The sequence below is a fragment of the Ostrinia furnacalis genome, unplaced genomic scaffold (genome assembly GCF_004193835.3).
Source record: "Ostrinia furnacalis isolate ACB-3 unplaced genomic scaffold, ASM419383v2 OfSCF7574, whole genome shotgun sequence".
Taxonomy (NCBI): Eukaryota; Metazoa; Arthropoda; class Insecta; order Lepidoptera; family Crambidae; genus Ostrinia; species Ostrinia furnacalis.
The window spans coordinates 233,105-255,365 of NW_021137813.1; the positions used below are offsets into that span (position 1 = coordinate 233,105).

At 35.8% G+C, this 22,261-nt stretch overlaps 1 protein-coding gene across 1 annotated transcript in view; it reads right to left on the minus strand.

Moving 5' to 3' along the window:
• LOC114365216 (neuronal PAS domain-containing protein 4A-like) overlaps positions 1–22,261 on the minus strand; it is a 66,097-nt gene that overhangs the window by 28,013 nt on the left and 15,823 nt on the right. Inside the window, exons 3-4 of the mRNA XM_028321751.1 lie at positions 10,732–10,793; positions 8,443–8,532 (exon numbers count right to left, since the gene is read on the minus strand). Of these exons, the coding sequence (XP_028177552.1) occupies positions 8,443–8,532; positions 10,732–10,793 (152 nt within the window). The remainder of the gene's footprint in view (positions 1–8,442; positions 8,533–10,731; positions 10,794–22,261) is intronic.

Below are 22,261 nucleotides of genomic sequence, written 5' to 3' on the forward strand. Positions count from 1 at the left end.
CAAAGAAGATTATTAAGTTTGTTCATGATAATGTATTGTATCTCTTCACCCACAAAAGAGTTCTAAAGTAATTTAAAACTACTTCATCAATATAGCTTTTAGGTCTATGTAAATAAAGCTGGTATATTAATATCACATCGCTCATGCAGTCAATCATTCATCCCATTCAAATACACTCTGCCCTGAAGGTAGCATTAGTGTACAGTCAGCTCCATAAAACTTCAGGTGTTTAAAATTAAATAATAAAATTTGGCATTTATACCACCGATTCAAATATACGTGATTTTCATTGACTTTTTGTTAAATTAAAAATTGTAATTCTTAGACCTCTGATTTTTGGTCAATACTGTAACGTTGCATACACATAATAAACTTATTTTTGTGGAAAATACTTATTATTAATATTTAGACAATGTGTGTGTAAGTAAAATGACAAAGTCAAACAAAGTATGATTTACGCTGTAATTATTATTCTAAGCAGAGCGCACATTTTTAATGTCTTTTCAGTGTGAGAAATCTGCACCGCAACTCGGGTGTAGCGACGGCATCAACCGACAGACTAAGCTTTAGTAGTAAAATTGAACTTATCTTTAGTATACTTTTTTGCGTGCGACTGTACCTATCACCCCCAGCAGCGATGCTCCGGTATAAATCTTCGTTACTATTAGAACATGTTGTAATAAACCTCTTTTCACAGGTGATGAATCATTTTAGTAACAACAAGTATTAACTTATTGCGCTTCGTGTCAATTGCAGTTTTAGTTGTTAGAGCTGGGTTTACTGTCCCATTATGAATTGGGACAGTAACTAATATAGCATAGATTTGTTGCAACTAGTTTCATGCATGGCTGGCTACTTGACTTTCCATACTATTAAGGATTATTTGCAGCTTATTGGTAGGGATCTCTTTAAGCCCACTAGTACTATTTTCTTTGGACACAGTGCAATATAGATCGAAACTTAGCAAAGGGGACATTTTGTCAAAATGGTTTCAGTACCTATATCTTGTTGGCAGTCCTATTAAATAAAATAATTATACCTACTTAGAAAACACCCAGAACAATAATGTTTTGAAATTATAATTACTGTATATTTTGTCTTATTGCAAATCAAATCAAATGAAATTGCAATGGTCCACGTATTTAATTCTTCAAAAATCTACAACACTATAAACACTTCGCGCCACATACAAACAAACAAGCACCCGGATACCTATGTAGATTAATGAGTTTGTATACGGCAAGCCTAATTGCATTACAAATGAACGAATGCGTTGTTTGATTAATGTAGCGCAATTTGTAGCAGCACTGATACATGTCAGCGGCTCGGATGGAGCCCGACCGGTTCTTAACATGTTACAGTGTCAAATAGGTTGTGTAACCCACGAATTAACATCAGAGAACAACCGATGATGATGAAGATGCTCCCTATATATTTTGATGATTGTGGCAGCACTTGGAGTCCTGGACAGTATGGCGCTCGAAGATGGCTGATGTATCTTGTAGACTACTAACTCCACAAACTTACATGTTAGTACGTACACATGTAGCATTTGTACCACATACAGCGACTCTGAGCGCCCGATCGGTTCTTAACATGTTACAGTGTCAAATCGGTTGTTTAACACACAAAGAAACAGTCTGATGATGCTTCCGACCTATTTTGGTCTTGGCAACCACTTTGATCGATCATTCAGGGAGGCCTACGAGTTCAGCAGTGGATGTCCTGTGGCTGAAATGATGAACCACTTTGATTCCCAGACGGTATTGCGCTGGTAGCTGGAAGGTTTCTGATGAAAACAATTGGAGAGAAACACATACGCTACGTTCAGTATAACAAGCTCAAGAAGATAGCTGGCAATGGCTGAAAGAATAAGAGATCGTGTAGCTGACGTGTAGTTAAAAGATGATGACAATGTGTCTTAATTGTGTTTACGAACAGTTTTTTGTTAAGAATGGCGAGTGATTTCTTTCCCGACCGTTTTATTGTCAACAGGGTTGCCCTTGTGGAAATATTTTCTCAAGAGTCTACAGTCCTAGGAACGTCAGCTTAGATTGGATAAGTAGATTGTGGCAGAAGTTATCGAAAATCAACTCGCACAAATCTGAACTAAGACCGGATCGAACAACAGATTCTGAAAGAAATATTGCGACTTCATTTGCTTCAAAGATGTCTAATATAAATCATAATCAGATTTGAATACAATGATTATGCCCTTTTCCACTCAAGATCGCAGCCAAGACAACAGGAAAACGTCTTATCTCCAACACAACACAATGACACATCAACACCTAGGTTTCTCTTATTCAGCAAAAGGGCGCAGCCAAAACAATGATAAACACGCCATCGCCGCAGGCGCAGCTTCAATACGAACCTTACAGCACCAATTAATACCGACCTCCCCTGCCTTCCAAACCCTCCACGTTTAATGAACTTCCAGGGGAAATTATTAAACATGAAGAGCTCTTGTTACCCTGGTTGGTTTTATTACAAAGGTATTTAATAATGAACATCAATAAATCGGTACGGTGGTTAGCGACGAAAGCGCATTGTCTATGGATTATCATTACATTGTTCGGTTTGCATATTGAATTGTGCGTCTATTGTTTATGGTCTGGATGTTGGGGCAACGTGTGTGGCGGCATAGTTTCGCCAGCTCGTTGGTGATATAGTGACTTACTTGTGACTGGCAAACTGCGATTTCATACCTATGTGTCCATGCAATTATTAAAAGGTTATAAAAATCTTCAAAATTGAGAACGGAAACAAAAAACTTCTGAAGAGTTCGTAGTCACTCTTTTTCATCCCATGATTAAAGTTATGTAAAAGTAATAAAGTTAGATATTTTTAGCCATGACATGGGGTTCTAATGAAGAAAATAATTGCATAGTGTCAGAGATAAAGGTGTTAAAACAAAAAATTTAAAATTTTATGATAAACTTTTGTATATTCTGTTTTCTAACCTCAAACTGTACTCGTACCGGACTCAAAGGAAAGCGTTTACAGGTTCGAATTCTGCTAGGGGCAAAACTTTCATACGTCCCATCTACATTATTGAACAAAAAATCGAATTAAACAATATGAACTATACAATATAGAGCAATATGGCATCCAATATTGCTCCATAGTCCACACCCATAAGCTGATTTTTCAATAAATTACATCAACAAGGTACTGTTACATCTAATAAGCCACTCCTACGCAGCAATTTGATCTTATAAACGGTTATTAACCACCGCCGCATTGTTTTTAACTAGATATTTGGATTAAGTACTTACCTCCAAAATCTTATCATTAATCTTAATTGCAAAATAACAATAAAATATCGCTTTCGGATCAGCCATCTCATTAAAAACTGGACTTTATTACCTATGTTTATGGTTTGATTTGGCGGTTTAGAGATAATGCTACGTTGGGGTCATTACATGGACGGACTATAAGAACGGTATCGTGGGAATGGGGTATAGATGAGTTATGGACTGATGGTACAAAAATGTCTGGAATTGAGCTATTCGTGTTTGTCTTTGTGATGGATTGGGTTTTCGATTGAGGATCACTTGAGTTCATGCGAATAAACGAGGAAATGTTTTTAATTTATTTATTTAAACACCAACAAGGTTAGCTTCAGATTAGAGTATTCTGGTTAAATTTAGCTGTTTGATTCCAGCCTCTGCTGGAACTACTCTTAGAATAGGACCACTCCATATGTCGAAATGTAAGAGGCGACTAAAGTTGTAAGTACTCGTACGTAGTTGACTCTGCACAGCAGAAACAGACGACGAATCGCCAGCAACGGATGCTATTTCATAGAAATACAAAGAAACCAGTAGTGTTATACTACTAGAGATAAAAATGCCTCTTCCGGCCCGTGGTCGTCACTCGAGAACTTTTCTGCCCCAAAGGCAGTCAGCTCTACGAGCTTGACAATTCTGCGGGCTTTATTTTATTTCAATTTTCAATCTATCTATCCAAAACTTTGCAGTTTATGTAAGTAGCTGTAATAGGTACAGATGTGCTATCGACTGTACTACATCCCTATCTTCAACTTAAACCAAAAATACATTATTCAAAGCAACTTTGTAGCTGACCGCAAGTATCTGGTCTGAATCGCCTGTTGCTAGTAACATTATGCTTTCTATGTTATGGGAGTGTTTTCATGATACAACTTGCACTATATCTTATGTCGGTAATAAATACTTAAATATTCATCGAAAACTGTAGTATCTATTTGTTGTTTAAGAATTGTGGTTGCATCGGATATTCTAAGGTGAAAATTTAGTTAAAGCCTCTCATATAATGCATGCTGCAATTTTAAAATTAAGCATTGACAGGTTAGAGTTTGAACCGGGTTTTGAGCGTAGTTTCAGAATACGGGTCTTACAAAATCAGTAAGATGCAAAAAGTTGAAAATTATAAATATTTTCCATCGTATTAACGTTAAATAAAAACGCTCTAGATAAAATAATCAAAACAACTTAGAAAAACAAAAAAACAATATCAAGTGAGGCTAATCCATTTAAGCACTACGATACCAAAGAAAGAGAAATAGATACGTGTGCATTTTCACACCTATTATGGTTTCCATCTCAAACAGAATATTAAGTGGCTATTATGGCTATTATTGAAATTTTAACACATTTTTTCGCCACATCCTATCAAATCAAAAAAGTACAGGTATCCTAGCAATGGAAGCTGATTCAATACAAAGTTTAATAATCGTGTCAACTCGAATCATTATCTCTAAGGGTCTATAACTAGTAAGTAGGTACTTGTAATAGTCCTCAAATCGATTGTTTATCACTCCAAGCCCCGAACCTGACATTTGGTGCGGCTATCTTTGACATCTGACAAACCGCCCACTCGGCCATCACAACAAAGTCAGCCGAGCGTTTGGCTGGAAACGGGCCGAATCAAGATTGAGCCCGTATTCATGATGCAAACTCCTTTTTTGTACTTTAACATCACTTTCCATCAGGCTCACCTGATGGAAAGTGATGTTAAATCATAAACCTCAGTTCATTTTCCATTGTTAGAAGAATGAAAGGGGTAAGTAATATTTATTTAAGTCATGTTTAATTAATTGCAAACAGACGTTTGTTAAAGCTAAAAATTAATTATCTCCTCCCGTTATTCATTAATTAAAAGCAGCTTAAAAATTAACCGCATTCAGAAAATTATTGTCACATTTCATTAAAGGCAAGGTAGTTGAGCTTTTATTTTACTTGCAATGGACACTTTTAAGATAATAAATCGATGATTTCACAAATCAAAATTACTATCTAGTCTTGACATTCGCTCTCGGTAAAAGAGGTAAATAATAAATTTATTCAGGTACTTTATAGGCATACACAATAACTACTTATAAGCCACTTTCAACTTACATCACAAAAACTGACACTCAAACATTATATCACTAATGCTTGCGATTCTAAAGTGTTATTTATTAATACCGGCCTATGAAAAAGATCAAGATTAGGGCGCGCGCAGACGATCGACGATAAATTCAATCTGTTCGTTTAGCGTGGTGTTCGTTATCCAATATTGACGTACCTATTTGGTCTAAAGATATGATGACCGACAATTGGTTGGCATTTTTGATCCAGTTTGATAGAAAGTCGTCATCATCAACATGTCATTTAGTCTTCATTACAGAAATATAACCCTGTGTAATTATAACAAATTGCAAACTAAAGAGGATTTGGTTTACCAGACGGGTTGGAAAGTTTTGACTTCGCATATTTGTCCCTTAGCAGCTTCTTACGACATCTACGTCTAGAGAAAGTGTGAGAGATCTTATTTGACTCTAAAAGTAAAATAAAACAAAACACTATTTAGTAAAACAAAAAAAATCTAATAATTGAATTAAGAACAACAAAATCAAGCGGTTACAAGTTGGTCCAGTTTTGATCGGAGCATTGTGCCAACACTATGCGGCTATTAATCACAATTTGAACATATTGACTGGTATCATTAGCTACATCGGTGGCAGCGGCGTTCACACGGGCCGACACAACGCCAAAATTGTATGTACAGGTTGTTGTTTAAAGAATTTTAGTATTTTTTATAAATTGCACAAATTACTATTAGTCCCGTTAACGCCTTGTACTAAATATGTAGTGGGTTCATCACAAAAGTCCAGTGGGGTATCAACACAGATCACAGAAACTAAAGGGAGATGTGACAAAGGGGCGGGGCCGGTGTCGCAGCAATATGCCCAAAAACAGAACACATTGCTGCAAATGTCATAATGTAAACAGTTTACATTGCTTGCGTAGTACTAAAGATTATTCGAACGTTGAGTACTGATACCGCAGTGGATAATTTAATATTATTTATTTAAATTACACTTGTTGTAATGAGCACATATTTTGATTACTAATTTGTAAATTAACACTTTGTCAATTTCTAATGCGACACCGAGTTTCAAACTCAGCGCATTAGTTGGCATCTCTCTATATCTCTATAGGTAAACCAGCGTTCCTTGGATCTCGAGTCGGACATTCCGACACCTTCGACTTTCGTCGCTGAAATTCCTAATCCCTCTTAGGCTGGGTTGCACCATCTTACTTCAACTTTGACAAACGTCAGAAATCTGTCAAACTCCATACAAAAAGCACCGTTATCGTCATAGTTACCATTAAAGTTAGGTGGTGCAACTCAGGTCTCGGCCTTAGTGGACTCATAATTCCAGGTGAAAATAACAAGACTGGTTTATGAATACAGCCCGCTTTTACAATGTAACCTTATCTCTGCTGTTCTTGCGTTAAATATTTTGAAGAAAGGCTGAACCAATATGCATCTAAGGATTTAGTAGGACAAGATGTGTATCGTATTTGAGGGAAATAGGCGAAGTATCTATTAAAAGGCAGTTGCCTGCAGGGAAGGCATTTGTAGGAGTTAGATCTATACCACAAACAATGTTTCACCTAACACTGAACGGATGGTTTCTACCAGAGAAGAACAAGAACTCTCGTATTATCTGTTTATGAACACTATCATAACTCATAAACTCATTTATTTCTGCAAATAGGCTTTAAAAAAGCACTACATATTTTGATAAATGATCAGAGCTTTTAGAATCAGTATTTTATGTACTCCAATCAAATGCGTTTAGATTCTGTTGACCTGGAAAGTTAGACCTCTCTCCCTTTCTCTTGTTTTCTCCTCTATCTTATTTTTGTCACTCAGAAGCACAGAGAATTGTCACTTCCACCACGATATGACCACCCAACCAACCACTGGGTTACCTGTTGAAAGTTTTTCAATGTAACGTAACATCGCAGTTACAAGGTATCAATATAACAAGGCGTCGCAGTATAGTAACGTCGCAGAAAGGTTTTTGAACAAACAAAATTCGATGTAACGTTTGTCGCACTGACGTAGGTAACAGAAATGTAGAGTCTAACGCATCTTTATAAATGTGTAATAAACTGCTACTCTATGTGGTTAATGATTACATTAACCACATAGTGGAAAAATGTAAAAAAACATATTTCAATTCACGAACAATTGTGAATAATCAGTTGATTTTCGTAAAACTTGTTAATTCAAGTTTTATCAAAGTTAAGAAAACAGCCTGTAGCCAAGATCTCGCGGCGGCGCACAATAAAACACGGTGATTAATTCGCCTGCGCTCGCGCAGCTAACGAGCGACTATTCGGGGTCAGCCCACCGGGGTGATACTACACTTTTTTGTACACTATACTACTACTAGTACAGATGTGAGTACCTACCTACTATTGGAAAATTGTATGGATTTGATTTGAAACGCTGTCGTTTATCTATGATATCAGTAATACCATTATATCTTTCAAGAAAATGTGGAACGATATAGGTGTATCAGTGTAGGTATGTATTTGGTTTACTGACATATTTGGCGACACAAAATGTGTCGTTTGTTACGCAAAATAGTAATGGCTGCTAGAAAAATGGTTTACAGTTATCCCAAATGTCCCATCAACTGATTTAGCGTAGGTTACCTACTTAAAAATATTGAAACGCTTATATGGACTATGGAGACAGTTCAAATTCAAATTTCTCTTTTTTAAAAGAAAAGTGTAAAGTTACCATTTTGACCGACACACTAAGGCTGGGTTGCACCATCTTACTTTAACTTTGACAAACGCCAAAAACCTGTCAAACTCCATACAAAAATCACCGGTTATCGTTATAGTTACGGTCAAAGTGACGTGGTGCAACTCAGCCTAACAAAACTGGAAGCCATTTATGTATAACTGGATGGTGCCATAATGAATGATACCATCCTATTTTCTACTGTTTTTAAAAATTTATCTATTATTTGGATGCGAACAGGAGACATATCATCCTAGGCAGTTGAACTTTCTCATTTCCTAGTTTAGTTAACGAGTAAATCTTATTGCAAGACCTGAAATACTGAAATAATTTCTACAAGAATGGTGTCATTGATGATCGTTGACTTACCATGGAATGACCGAGGTACTCCGCTGCGTTGTCGGAAATGTAGAGAAGTTTGCCGTTTTGCGTCATCATCATTAGGAATCCGTTGAGAGCCTGTACAAAAAGAGAAACTGTTTTAATTATGTACATTAAAATATTATGATTCAGTTCATAAAAGCTCAGAAAACAAAGAATGACTCGTGCGCCCGTATTGAGAAACATTACTACACAGTAACAGTGCGTGTGGACGCACCGGGTGACAAACAAACCAATCATATAGCTCTATTCAACGCAGTGCGTTCGATTTGCTGCTTCACTTGAGCAAGTAATGTTTGTGAATACGGGCGTAAGAATAGTAAAAGTAGAGTTTTGCCTTTTTTAATTACGATTCTTTAAAACTGTTTAAACTTTAACCTACAATTTGTTTTTTACCTTTTCTTAAACCATATTTATTGGTTCAATATGATAATGATTCATTTAAAATGATGCGGGGCGTCTCAAATATAGTCTCTTATAATTTTTAGTGGAATTTCTGAGATCGTCCTACGTGATTGTTTCAAAAGTTCGTAAATTAATAAAACATAGTTACGCAATTGTCTCTCTAAACAGGACTTAATTAGCACTATGAAAGGTACCTTATTATAAGCTTGAATGCGTAGAATTAACCTAAAGACATGACCGCCATGTTTTATTAGTTCGAGTAGGTGTTCTTGATTGTGTTGCGCGAACGCCTAAGTTATGATGCGAATAAATTAGATCGAACGCCTTATTAGTGTTGCCAGTTAAATAATCCATTTACGGGGGTAAGTAAGTAAGGGGTTACTAATAAAAATTACACATGCGTTGAACAGTAATTTAAAATGTCATTTCCATACTTGACGACACTTTAAACTAGTGTACAACGCGCGTTTAGCTTTTTATTAGTAAGAGGTTAAAGCTCAGATTTAAATACAAAATAAGTTTTAATTTAGTGGTGATTTCACAGACTTATTCGTCTATACGTCAAAATTTACGTCTACCTAACAGAGTGATAAATTTTATCTCTTGAAATCTGAAAATTAATCACAAATTAAGCGACTCACAGCAGTAATTTTGTACTACCAAAATGTCATTATCCCAAAAAATAATTTTAGAAGCAGAACAACTTGAAAATCATAGTTTTCTACGCTTAACTTAGAATAACTATTACAAATTAGGTTACAATACAATAAATCTTCCCTTCAGAATGACCACGATAACCCGACCCCAATAACTCTAAATTACGCGACAACAAACCGAAGGTTCAATTCTCACCAATAAAACAATTATCTACAAATGGACGTCTCATTACTTAAATGCCAGTAAATAAGTTAATACTTGTTTATAAACTGGCAACACCAAGCGAGCGATGCCGCGCTTGTCACATAAAACACCGTTCTGTGTTTTCCGAAAGGGTTAAACAATAATGTTTATGGGCGCTAAGGATAGTGTTGTGAAAAGTAATTAATTAATATTTTTTAGCAATGAAATTAATATTACTTAATCAATTAAGAGCTCATTTGAGAAAGTAAAACATTACTGCTAATCATGAGGCTTTATTTCAAGAATTTCTAGCATTCAAGTAAGCTGTAATATGGAATTCGCGGTCTGTTCTATCGTAAAAAAAAGTTTTTTTAATCGCTACTGGCAATATTTTTAGCAACGTCAAAGAAAGGGGGATATAATTTTGTCATTAAAGACTACACAACTTTCAGTGTTCATAAAAAATGAATAGTTATAAGGTTTCACTCAAAAACTTTCAGTGAAAATATGATTCCTGTTTATAAACAATTCTCACGCTCTTAAAATAAAACCGTGTTTTTACAATTAATTTAGTTGGTGCAAAAGAGATAGATACATTCACTAATTCTGGTGGTTAGTGTGGGTTATATTTAAGGGGGTGTGGTTAGAAGAACCCTCTTATTATCTCCAATCCTGGGGTATTTAATCATAACTTGGGAGCGATTTTTCAAAACAGTATGCGTTCATTATAACTCTTCTATTTGTTAATTGTAAATTAAAATAATTATGACGTTGCATTAATTAAATTTTTGGAGAGAAACCATTAGTTTTTAAGTTGGTAACTTTCATTGGTCTAAAACATTATGCTGAGGCGATTGGATCCGCCGTAATTTTGCGAGGGTACAGTGCATTATAATCGAATAACTAGATGAAAAAAAAAATAACTTGAAATATTCTAATCGCCTAATGTGGGAATCGAACCCACGACCCTTCGCTTGTATAAAATTATAGTAAGTAGAATCAAAACTATTTAATTACAAAATTTGTACTCACTTTAGAAAATCCGATATTTGGTGGCGTCGACGAGTGTTGGTTGATGTCAAATCTTTTGAAAACTGCAAAAGAAAAACATGTCATTAGTAAAAAATTCCTTTCGTTGTTTCCTGTGACCTTCTAGGCCCCGTGTTTCTTTATTTATCCAACTACTTAGCTTTGCCCGTGGCTTCACTCGGATGAATAATTTCAGACAGTTGCAAAATTGCTAACACGTGTGTATCCCCATATTGAAAACCGGGATAAAAACTATTTTTGTTTTTCCTTAGGTCTTAGACCAGTAAATTTAAGCGTGAAAAGGACAGACAGAGACCAACAGACGGAGTTACTTTCTACTTATAAGTAATATTAATACGGGTATTTCTCATAGACTATTCTAGATTCCAGCTGATCACATAGCAGTTAGATCAACTGTATTGTCCATAGATTACGCATGCATTATGTTGTACAAAACAGTTGATGCGAGTGTGTAATGTGTTAGCGGTGCCGACGACAAGAAATCTAGCGTTGTTACAATGAGAAATGCCGACTTGAAGGCTGGGTACACACTGCAAAAATTCTTATTTGATAAACTAGCTTTTGCCCGCGGCTTTGCTCGCTGTTTTGCGCGCGTAAAATTTTGTATGCCACAGAAAAACTTAATGGCGCGCGTCACTCTTTCAAAAACCGGGCTAAAAAGATCCTATGTCATTTCTCGGGATTTATGCCCATTTTCACCACCAATCCCTAATTTTTACGTGACTCCTATGGTAACACATAACTGGACTTTGATTTCAAAGAGGTCACTTAAAAATTAGGGATTGATGGTGAAAACGGGCATTAGACTATCTCCGGGACTCAGACTATCTCCGGGACCAAATTTCAGGGCAGAGTTAAGAGCTTAACCCCTCTCCCTAACAAGCTAGCGTTAGGAGAGTGTAAGCCAAATCCTCCACTTGTTTTTTCTTCTTACAGTAAATTGGAGAGGGTCATGTTCCTGCAATGGAGACTATTGATGATGATGACCAACAACGTAAACAGGCAAAGGAAGGAATGTAAATTCCTTTAGAGTTTTATGAAAAAAGATTTGTTGACAAAGTTAACGTACTTAGTAAGGCAAAACCATTGCTAAAAACTACATTTTTTTTTTCTTTATGTCACTTCTTAACGTGTAAAAAGACCCGTAAGTACCTAATCAATTTCTTTAAATTAATCGATTCAGTCCTTCTCCAGTAGACCTAAGATGCGCGTCGCGATAAGCGGTTATCACGCCATTTTGTCGATTTTGCCCATACATTTTGACATCGATAAAGTATATCACGGTGCGCATCCTAGCTCGGCAGAACAAAAAATTCGTGTTCTTTTTACAAGCTTTTTATTACTTTCACATGTCTGGTGTCTGTCGTCAAATCTTGCAACTTAAAATTGACCCACTTCCCGGTTTCCTATTGAGCTGAAATTTTGCATACATGTGTAAGTCCGATGACAATGCAATATTATGGTACCATTGAGCTGGTCTGATGATGGAGTCGGGAGGTGGCCATAGGAACTCCTAAACAAAACGGCGGAAACTCATCGAGTTTGGGTTCGTTGGATTTGTCTTTTCGAGCACTTTAGTGTTAGATAACGTCCAGGGTCCTGAGATTAAGATATAACTAAAAAGTGTAAAATAAAATTATAATAAAAATAAACTTTTTTAAAAACAAGCTTTTATTCTGAATTTCGAAAGCTTGTAGCGCAAACAGAGAAAAAGAGGAATAAATTCCATGCGCGATACAAACTTTCGAAATTCAGAATAAAAGCTTGTTTTTAAAAAAGTTTATTTTTATTATAATTTTTTATGTCATGCACCCGCCCTAACATCAAATCGCCCGATATTCGAACAATCGATAATTTAGCCCAGCCTCCCGATGCTATCTGCCCAAGTGTTGTCTTGCTCAACTCTCAAAAACGCTCGACGTAATCGCTAGACGTTCTGTCACTCGAATAAGTGTTTGACAATGCTAATCGGTAATCGGAAATCGTTAAAAAAGTCCTACGGCGAAATGTACGGCAATATTTTTAGACTGATAGCACTATTGTGGAAATAATTGAATGTATGTATTGTAATTTTACAAGTGTTAGAGCATTGTGTAATGTTGTTCACGAAAATTATCTATCACATTGTCATTGATTTATGTATGGCCGATTTATGTCTAAACATAACATTATTTTGTGATTGTTATAATGCAAAATAGGTAAAGTCTCTTTTATAGTATTATGATTACGCCCGTATTTACAAACATTAAGTACCTACTATGAGGTCTCACACTGCGCGTGAACGCACAGGGTGGCACACGAACCAATCACAGAGCTCTATTCAACGCTGTGCGTTCGGTTTTCTGCTTCACTTAAGCAAGCATCGTTTGTGAATACGGGCGTTAGAATTTACGGCAGTGTGAAATGGGTCTTGTACTCTTGTAACTTTCGGCGATCAGTTCGATACCTCTTTAACAACACGTCATAAAGTTTAGTTTCTCTAATATATCAGCTGCATAACTGTTGTAGTCGATATTGATCTAATGTAACTAATCCCAACAACAATGACCTTTTTAGCAGTGGACAGGACCAGGCAAATCCGTAGACTAGGGTCGTGGCACCTGTTTGCGTCCACCTACCTAATAGCATCCAAACGACAAGGATCACTTCTTAAAAATTGTGGAAAATACTTCTTGATATTCACAGAAAACTTTTGGCTTTGTGAGTGTGTCAGTTTTGTTATTTCCAGCTGTATTAATTATTTTTTTTCTTTTTTTATTTGAGAAACATACAGCTTATAATTTAACACAGATTAAAGATATTAAAAGAGGATATAATTAATAGTATCAGGCGTTACTTTACGGAAATCCATAATTAGATATTAAAAAGAGGAATCTGTCCTTTGGACCCAAATGGGTGGAGGACACGAACAGGCGGTGTTACCTTAGTCCCCCACAGCGCGGTGCGACACCGTCAGTGCAGCACTTATGGGACAATCGCTCGAGTAATTAATCGATACTATCTATCGATACTTAAGTGAGGTATACACTGAGCGATGGATTAGATATGAAAACCATCAGAAGAATGTCGCAGCGGATTAGAAGCAGAGACGCTGCTTGTTTCTTTTTATAGAAATATAAATGCCTTATTCATTATTTTAATTCGTAAACAATAATACTACCTTTAAGTACTAATTTAGAATGTTAACCTGTATTCTTCACAAATCTAGAGAGCATTTTACGATACAATGTAAGGTACTTGATACAAATAAGGCCTACGTTCTAATAAGGCCTATACATCAGAAAACACAGATAAATAAATCCAACCGGGATAATACTTCAAGGACACGTACTTATATGCCCTACAACCCGGTAGAGTGCAAGAGCGTCCCGATCCACGATCCCAGCACCAATTGGCACGCGTTTTTCTAAGGTGGTGGGTGATTTCGTGCTCTCTTATAAAAATCTGGCGATTTCATCTTAAATTTTCGGTAAAATAACGCTGTTTTAGATTAAGTTTTTCTTAGTAATCGTTTCTAAATGTTTCTTACTAGCTAATAATTACCTTAATTTGTACTACTGGCTATAGATGCATTATTTGTAAATGTTTAAAGACAACAAGAGCGAGATATCTAATAAGGCCTAGGCCTTATTTCAGCATGGTAGGCCATATTGGATACTTATATCAACACCTGATTACGGACAAATTCATTAAACTAAACGAGTCAAAGAGTAACTAAATATTTATTTAATAAGAATGTTACTAACAGCACAGAAAATAAAAAGAAAACAGAGTAAAAAAAAATTACTAAACCTGTAAAAAAATGAAACAAAATACAAAACCAATAAAAACTAAGAAAAAAAAGCCGTATGTATAATTCTAAAGGATAGGAGAATTAAAGCTGGTATAATCATGCCTGTCTCGAAGACAAAGTAGCAGATATGCGACCATAAAGGACTGCTTTTGGTGGTATCATAAAGATTGTGTAGGAGTTTATTTATTTATTTATTTATTTATACTTCAATGCCAAAAATATTAACACTAGGCGAACTTAATGCCATAAGGCATTCTCATCCAGTTTACCTTTGGGTTATGCAGAAAAATTAGTTTGGCGGTATAACAAAAAAAAAAAATATTAAAAAAACAAAGCGACGGCAAAACAAATAAGCTACATATACACATACATAAATAATATATAAAATAATATAACAAATAAATACATACTAAGATGATAGATATAATGATGGATGACGATAGGTTAAAACNCCTTATTTGTATCAAGTACCTTAGTATCATTTTCCTTTAACTTAAAAGTTATTAGGAAAAAATAAGTGCTGGGTTGCACTATCTTACTTTAACTTTGTCAAACGCCAAAAATCTGTCAAACTCCATACAAAAAACCCCGGTTATCGTTATAGTTACGTACGATCAAAGTTAGATGATGCAACTCAACCTTAAAGTCCAACATTGTGCAATCGAACACATAAACAAAAACCCACAAACAACAAAACACGGTGCATATTGTTTTTTCCGCGCAAAGTGCTCCGACTTCCCGATTTATCAGATCCAGTTCCGACTATCCGATTAATCGGAAGGTGTGCATGCACTCTAGGGCGAAGTCGATAAACAATAAGCGGGCGCAGGGTTGCCAGGTCCAAAAACACAAAAGCCGGACTCTGTGCTTGATTTGACCGGACATTGTACCCTAAAAGCCGGACATGTGACCGGAGGGGGCGGGGGGGGGTGGTATTTGTGTCATAGCTCACGAGTGAGTACTATCATATCGGTGCGCTTCATATTATTCTGTGGCTCGACTTTCGGCTGGCGCGACAGCCAAATAAAAAGCCTGACAAAAGCCGGACAGGCCGTACAAGTCAATATTTGGCCGGACAAGACCAAGTAAAAAGCCAAACATGTCCGGCTAAAGCCGGACACCTGGCAACCCTAAGCGGGCGGCTCGATTATCGATAAGTTATCGATGGAATGGCCAGTCTAATGGGCCTACCACTGAGGGATTTACACTTTCTAAACTGACTTAAAGGGCGCGGATCGATTGGGATATCGTTATGCGATTCGATTTGGTATTGCTGATAGTTGGACAATTCGAATAAATTAGTTGGGGTAAGCTGAAAGGCAGTGTCTAGTGTTGTGAGTAATTTATATGTAGGTATCAGCAGCTTACAAAAAATACTAGTATCCACTTAACGATTACCAATTTTCACTTATTTTTCACCATGGGTACTAATGGTTATTAATTACAACAAAATAAACATAGTGATGGTACTTTAAGCATTATAAGGCTAGAAAGCGTTCTTCTGCATGCAAGCAGGAGAGAAAACAATTAAATTGTTTGAAATAAAAAATATTTCGCCATATTCCTTTTTACCAAATAAACTTGACATTGAACAATCAATAAATATTACCATTATTCTCAATATTATTCTCAATATTTTAGAATTTAGCGGTACATTTTTCCTTTATGTACGCACATCCCTATTACCAACAGATATTTCAAGATGTAAACCCACTAGTAAAATACAGTATTAATCTTCAAACGAAAAACAGAAATCTCTCTCCAATTTGTAAACATCGTTATTCCCGCAATCTACCCTATTCGAATCTGTGTACGTCCCGCGAAATTCCCGGTATCCCGATTAACATCACTAGTACGAGGCTAGTACCTACCACTCGGGAACAGATACTGGCAGATATAGCCTATTAATAATGCATTGCTTGCCTTACCAGTCGAATTGGGAGTACTAGATATGACAGTTATCTGATTTTCTAATTGTTGTAAATTGTAGCTGATAGTTTGTTGGTTAAATATCTTAAATCGACCTGAATGTCGACGACCACCCTATAGAATTTAAATGTATGATAAGTAATGGAATGGATTTTTTTTACGAGATTTAGGTACTGATGCCCCGAATTAGATTTTCTGGTAGGTATACCTAAATTTTATCCACAATGAGGAAGCTCTTGACCTGCATCTCACATGATGAAAAGTGATGATCAGACAGAGGTGGAAGCGATCTTCACCCAGAATCCTCACCCACTGTGGAACTGGCTATCTTACCTCCAACTGTCAGAACACGACAAAGCTTTTGACAATGTTCTTATGGCAACAGATTAAGGTAAGATGATGATAGGTACTCACATCTACCTAAGCCTAGGCGAAGACCATCGATTTTTCGTCGGCCGATAGTTTAGTCGGGCAGTCGATCAGTATGGGCATGTATGGAAGTGCGCACATTATACCGATTCGATTTGGCCGATTCTTCATACAATTTAAAATCGGGCACAACTATCGGCCAACTAAAAATCGGTGGTCTGCGCCTAGTCTAAATGTTTATTTTTGTCTTTCATCTCTCATATTATGTGATGAGAGTCATTTCATCACAGATAAATAGTTCTAACTTTCGCATTCACTTAAGTATTTTGTCGACAGCAAACTTATTAAAGCAATAAGAATCGCCTCCCAGGTACGAGTAAGACTCACTTAATATTTCAATTGAGTCTCTAGTAGGGTTTCTGGTTTCTCGACCTATTTTTTTTCTCGAGTTTCGAGAATTCTCGAGGCCAAAGTCTCGAGTTTTCTCGGGTCTCGAGTCTTTTAATAAAAACTGCTGAAATCGGTTGAAATTTAATAAAAACACAGGTTTTTTTAATCTAATATACCTACTTTTATGCACAACAATCAATATTAGAATTTAGTACCACTTATTTTGGTAAGGAAATAAACAAAAAATAAAATCTTCTTTCATAATAATTATTTAATAATAATCATAACAAAAGTCATAAAGTCGCGTGTACTTTAAGGATAAATAACAATAAAAATCTGGAGCTACAATTGAATCACTTGTTTTCTAAAGAACACAAGTCCAAATAGCAAAATTACGATAAATAAATAAATAAATTTTCAATTTTTTTAAACTTTAGTCGATACTACGCTTCCACGCAATCTATGCACATGTCGTGGCAGCTTTTAATTAAGGCTACACTATAAACACGTACTGTTTTCAATGTTTTTTCCAGTTAATTGTGTTTGTCTTATTAGCTGTCCTTAAATAAATAAATAAATAGTATTTTTTATGAACAAAAAAACTTTTTAATTATTTTTTAAATTTCTTACAGATAACGACTTGAATAAACTTTACGAGGAGGCACGAGTACCTAACCTAACGTCTGTTAGGTAAGGTAACTGTCTAGTTAACACATTTTTCAGTCTTTAAATCAGTCAGATTAAACATACATAATAAATATAGCATACTCGTTGGTGAACATTATTACTTAGTTTCGATTGAGATCATTACTTGCAAATCAAATCAGTTAAAAAATGAAAGACTATGCCAGTCTAAAAGCAACGTTGACCTATTAAATAATAAAAAACTTACTTTTGTCTAAGAAAATAGGCTTTCTAGAATATTAAAGCTTCAAAATCGGAACTCGAGAATTCTCGAGCTCCGGTAATTTTTTTCTCGTCTCGAATGAAGCCAAATTTCTCGAGTTTTCTCGAGTTCGAGAAAGCTCGAGCAGAAACCCTAGTCTCTAGCAACACTTAATCGCTCTTACCACAGTTTTCCTTGTAAACATTAACTTTAATGTTACAAAATAATTTTCTGTTAGCCGATAGGTTATAACGAGTGTTAGAGCTAGAATGCTAAAGATTATCCCTGACTAGTACAAATGCTTGGGGCAAACTCGGTATTATATTTGACTTGTACGCCCCGGGGTACAGTTTAGCTTATCTTCGTGCTATTTTAATTGTGGAGAAATTATCAAAGAGGAAAGTGAACATGCGATTGTATTGACCAATGGATACTTTTGAATTAGGTGTTTCTTATCGTTAATATTTTTGTTGGTAATATAAATTACAATATGTGTGATATTAGATGACTTTTGGTGAATTCATGAATTTGCAAGTATGTTCATATAATTCGTAGTCTAAAGGTACAGGCACACTAATCACCCCGGAAAGGGATCAATATATTATCGCCTTTCGATGCGAGGCGTATACGTTACGGTGCGGGTATGTGTGCGTTAGAGTACGAAGTTTCATACAGAGAATAGTCAATATTCTTCGCTCGAGTTGATACGGTTACGATCCTTTTCCGGGTTGATAAGCGTGCTTCGTCCTTAAAGTCGCTATAATAGGTATCTACTTACAACCGACATCGAATATCGGAGTTATCACCACTCTATAAGGTACCTACATTATCTCTGCTTAATTTGGAACTGCCTAACAAACAATTTACATAAATCGTTTATTCTGGCTTACTTCACACAGAACTCCTTACTTTCACCTCATTATCAACAACGTTTGATTATCACTAATCATAAATTCAACCCGTCATCTGCCTACACGTCCAGTCCACATAATCGACGTTAATGCCTCATAAATCCACGATCAGTTAGCGCCGTGTTAACTTAAGCACACTAATAATAATTGATCAACACAACGCCTGGGGGCAACATAAACTGACGTCTCCATCATAAAAATACAAACAATTTGACACCGGGTACTGGTGACGAGAAAAAACAAATAGTAGAGTTATTCAAAAACGCTTGAATTGTTAAGTATTTATCTAAATCCGGTTAACTTTTCTTCATGTAGCTTTATTCTGGGTTAATTACTGATAAATAAAATGGTCTCTACAAAAAACAAATGTCACATTCAGTCATTAAGTTCGATAAAAGGAGTACCTAAAATGAAAACATTTACATCTTTATAGGTACGAGCAACATGTTTAAAAATCAATGTAGATTAAAAGATCTAATAAAATCACAACCTAAAATTATTTTACTTTTACTATTTAATAATAATTATCAATTGAGTGCCTCTAGACAATATGACATTCGTCAGAGACTTCGATTTGAGAGCCTTACTCATCACCAGTTTCATACTTGGGGCAATAATGTCAAATGTTACATCTCCAGTATTCTCCAGGCACATTGAAGATGTCATTTGAAACCAGAAATCGATCCTCATTTTCTTTAAACGTTAAAACGCCTAAATTTATATTTAAACTTGTTTCGCCGACTGTACACAAATAATCGCCGGCGCAGAGCGTCGTTAAACTAATCAATTAGAGAGCGGCGGTCGCTCTGAAATGTGCGCACACGCAGAATCGATTCCAGTGCGCCGCGCATTCGTCTAGTGTAGTTTAGGTCGTTTTTATTTAATCTTATTACTGTCAACCCATGAGTTTAGAGGAAGTATTTGGACGAAAATGTCCCTATCATTATAACTAACTAAACCATAGAGGAATTATTGGTTTAATTCTCTAAGAATTAAACTATAATTAACGGTCGGCTTAAGATAAAAAAAATATTTTCAGGCAATTTTGGTCCTTGGAAAAAGTACATTAAAAATCTAAATCAAGATTTAAAATTAGTTTTGGTATGATTTTTAAAGTCAAAGTCAAAAGTCAAAGTCAAAGTCAAAGTCAAAGTGAAAGTTCAAAACCACCCGTTTAAAGTTACAAAATCACCTGATACCGTGCACGTCCAATTACGCAAGCGAGATACACATCGTTCACTTTTTGCATCCTCGGAGCGACGCTAGCGCCAAATTCCAGAGAAATATCTCTTTATTTAAAAGGTAGCGCAGGTGGCTGGTTAAATTGAGATGTTCGTTAGTTCCTAATGGTATGTATCAGTCAATCTGGGAGCCAGTTATTCTGCCGCCCGCGAACCTAAGCCGGCGACCAATGGCTCGTCATATGTGAGAGACGTGTATATTTCTTGCTCAAAGTATTTATTGGAAACACTACAGAAGATCAGAATCTTGCAGTATACCTTGACAGCTCTGCAGCTGATTTTTTAGTTTAAATTGAATAAGTTAATTCCCAAAATTTCATGTAAATTGCTTAAGGTTTTAAATTGGTGTAGAGTTTAAAGTTAGGTAGCAAATACATGGCAAATGATGCTTTATTAAAACAAAAATTTACATTAAAACCAATATTTTGTTCAGCTGAAGATATTTAATCATTTACTAAAAATAAATTACCGGCATGTAACACCAAAGATGCGTAAACATAAGTGGCCCATGGCTTAAGCCCTAAGTGGTCCAAGGGTCGCTTCACAGTAAATGTAGAAGCAGTAAATGTATAAAACGTTTTAATTATGAGCCTCCAGTCGCGTCTGAAATTAAAAAGACTAATTTACTATGCCTTCCGTAACAGGGTAATCTATTTTTAAATCATTTGAAGACAACAGTATCCTTACTTTTCTTAAGTAAAACCTAAAAAGTGATGTGTCCCAAATAATAAAGCTTTAAACTATAAGTCCATAGAGTCTGCCTCTCTTACCTACGTAAGAGTGACTGACTCTACCAAGTTTTGAAAAAAGTTCCATGTATATAGTCTAGCCCAGATATTCGCTTACGTACAAAGTGGAAACTAGAAGTACTGTTCCCCTACACTGTGCTAGACTGACAGACAATACACTTATTTAAGAGTTAGAACCAAAAAAGGCATTCCACGACCTGAACCTCGTGAGAGCAGAACCGTTTCTTTCGTCCTAATTGCAGGAGGATTTGCATAAGCAGTTTGATGGGATGGTTGGGTAATATGGCTTATTAATTGGACGTAAAATATTGCATGGGTAACTAATCAATTGAAAGTAATGGTAGATATTTGCAATGTTTTGAACAGGCAGTACTCGTGCAATGATTCTAAGGTAATGAGCGAATGTTGGAATGAAGATGTCTAGATTGGTTATCAAAGTAGGTAATGATATTATTAGAACAAAAACGACCGTAATTTTTATCCGACTGATTATATTTTACTTTTATTGCAATATGCCATAATGGCTTAAACTTGATATTCAAGCTTGAATTCATTCAATTCTGTAACAGGTAGAATATAAAAACTATTCTTTAATTTAATTTTCAACCTTGAAAGTAATTCCATGAGGTTTTGTTTTCTTTATATGCCTTCCCATAAAAAAAAATCCTCACACCGTACGACAGTGAAACGATTTCAGTGACATTCACAATGATTGGATACTTTTTTTTTTCTTTTATCAATTACTTTCTTGCAAGGACCTCATAAGTAGGATCTATATAGAGTCTTATCATTTGTAGTGACATCTAAAATGTTATCGGGTACTTAATTTGGCAAAATCAAAGTAGGTACATTACAACCCATCATAGCCAACAAGGCTGTCAGTTTCAACATAGGATGGGCTCATTTGTAAGGTCGCCGATGGGTCTGGCGTACCCGCAATTAACATTTCACACGCGTCTACAAAATTAGCTTGTCATGGTGTGTAGGATGTTAGGCTAGAGGCCAGTTAGCATAGAATAATAATTAAACACATTGTTTATTAAATAATTGTTAATATTATTGTAAGTATGTAAACTATAAACTAAGCACTTTGGTGACTAAATAAAACACAAATAACGGCCATACCTACCTACTTAAATACTAAAATGTACATTGTGTTATTAGTCCCCACGGGAATCGAACTGCCGAGTCGAAGCTCGGTTGACTACAAACAAAGCGACTCTACTTAAATTAAAGGAGTTTCA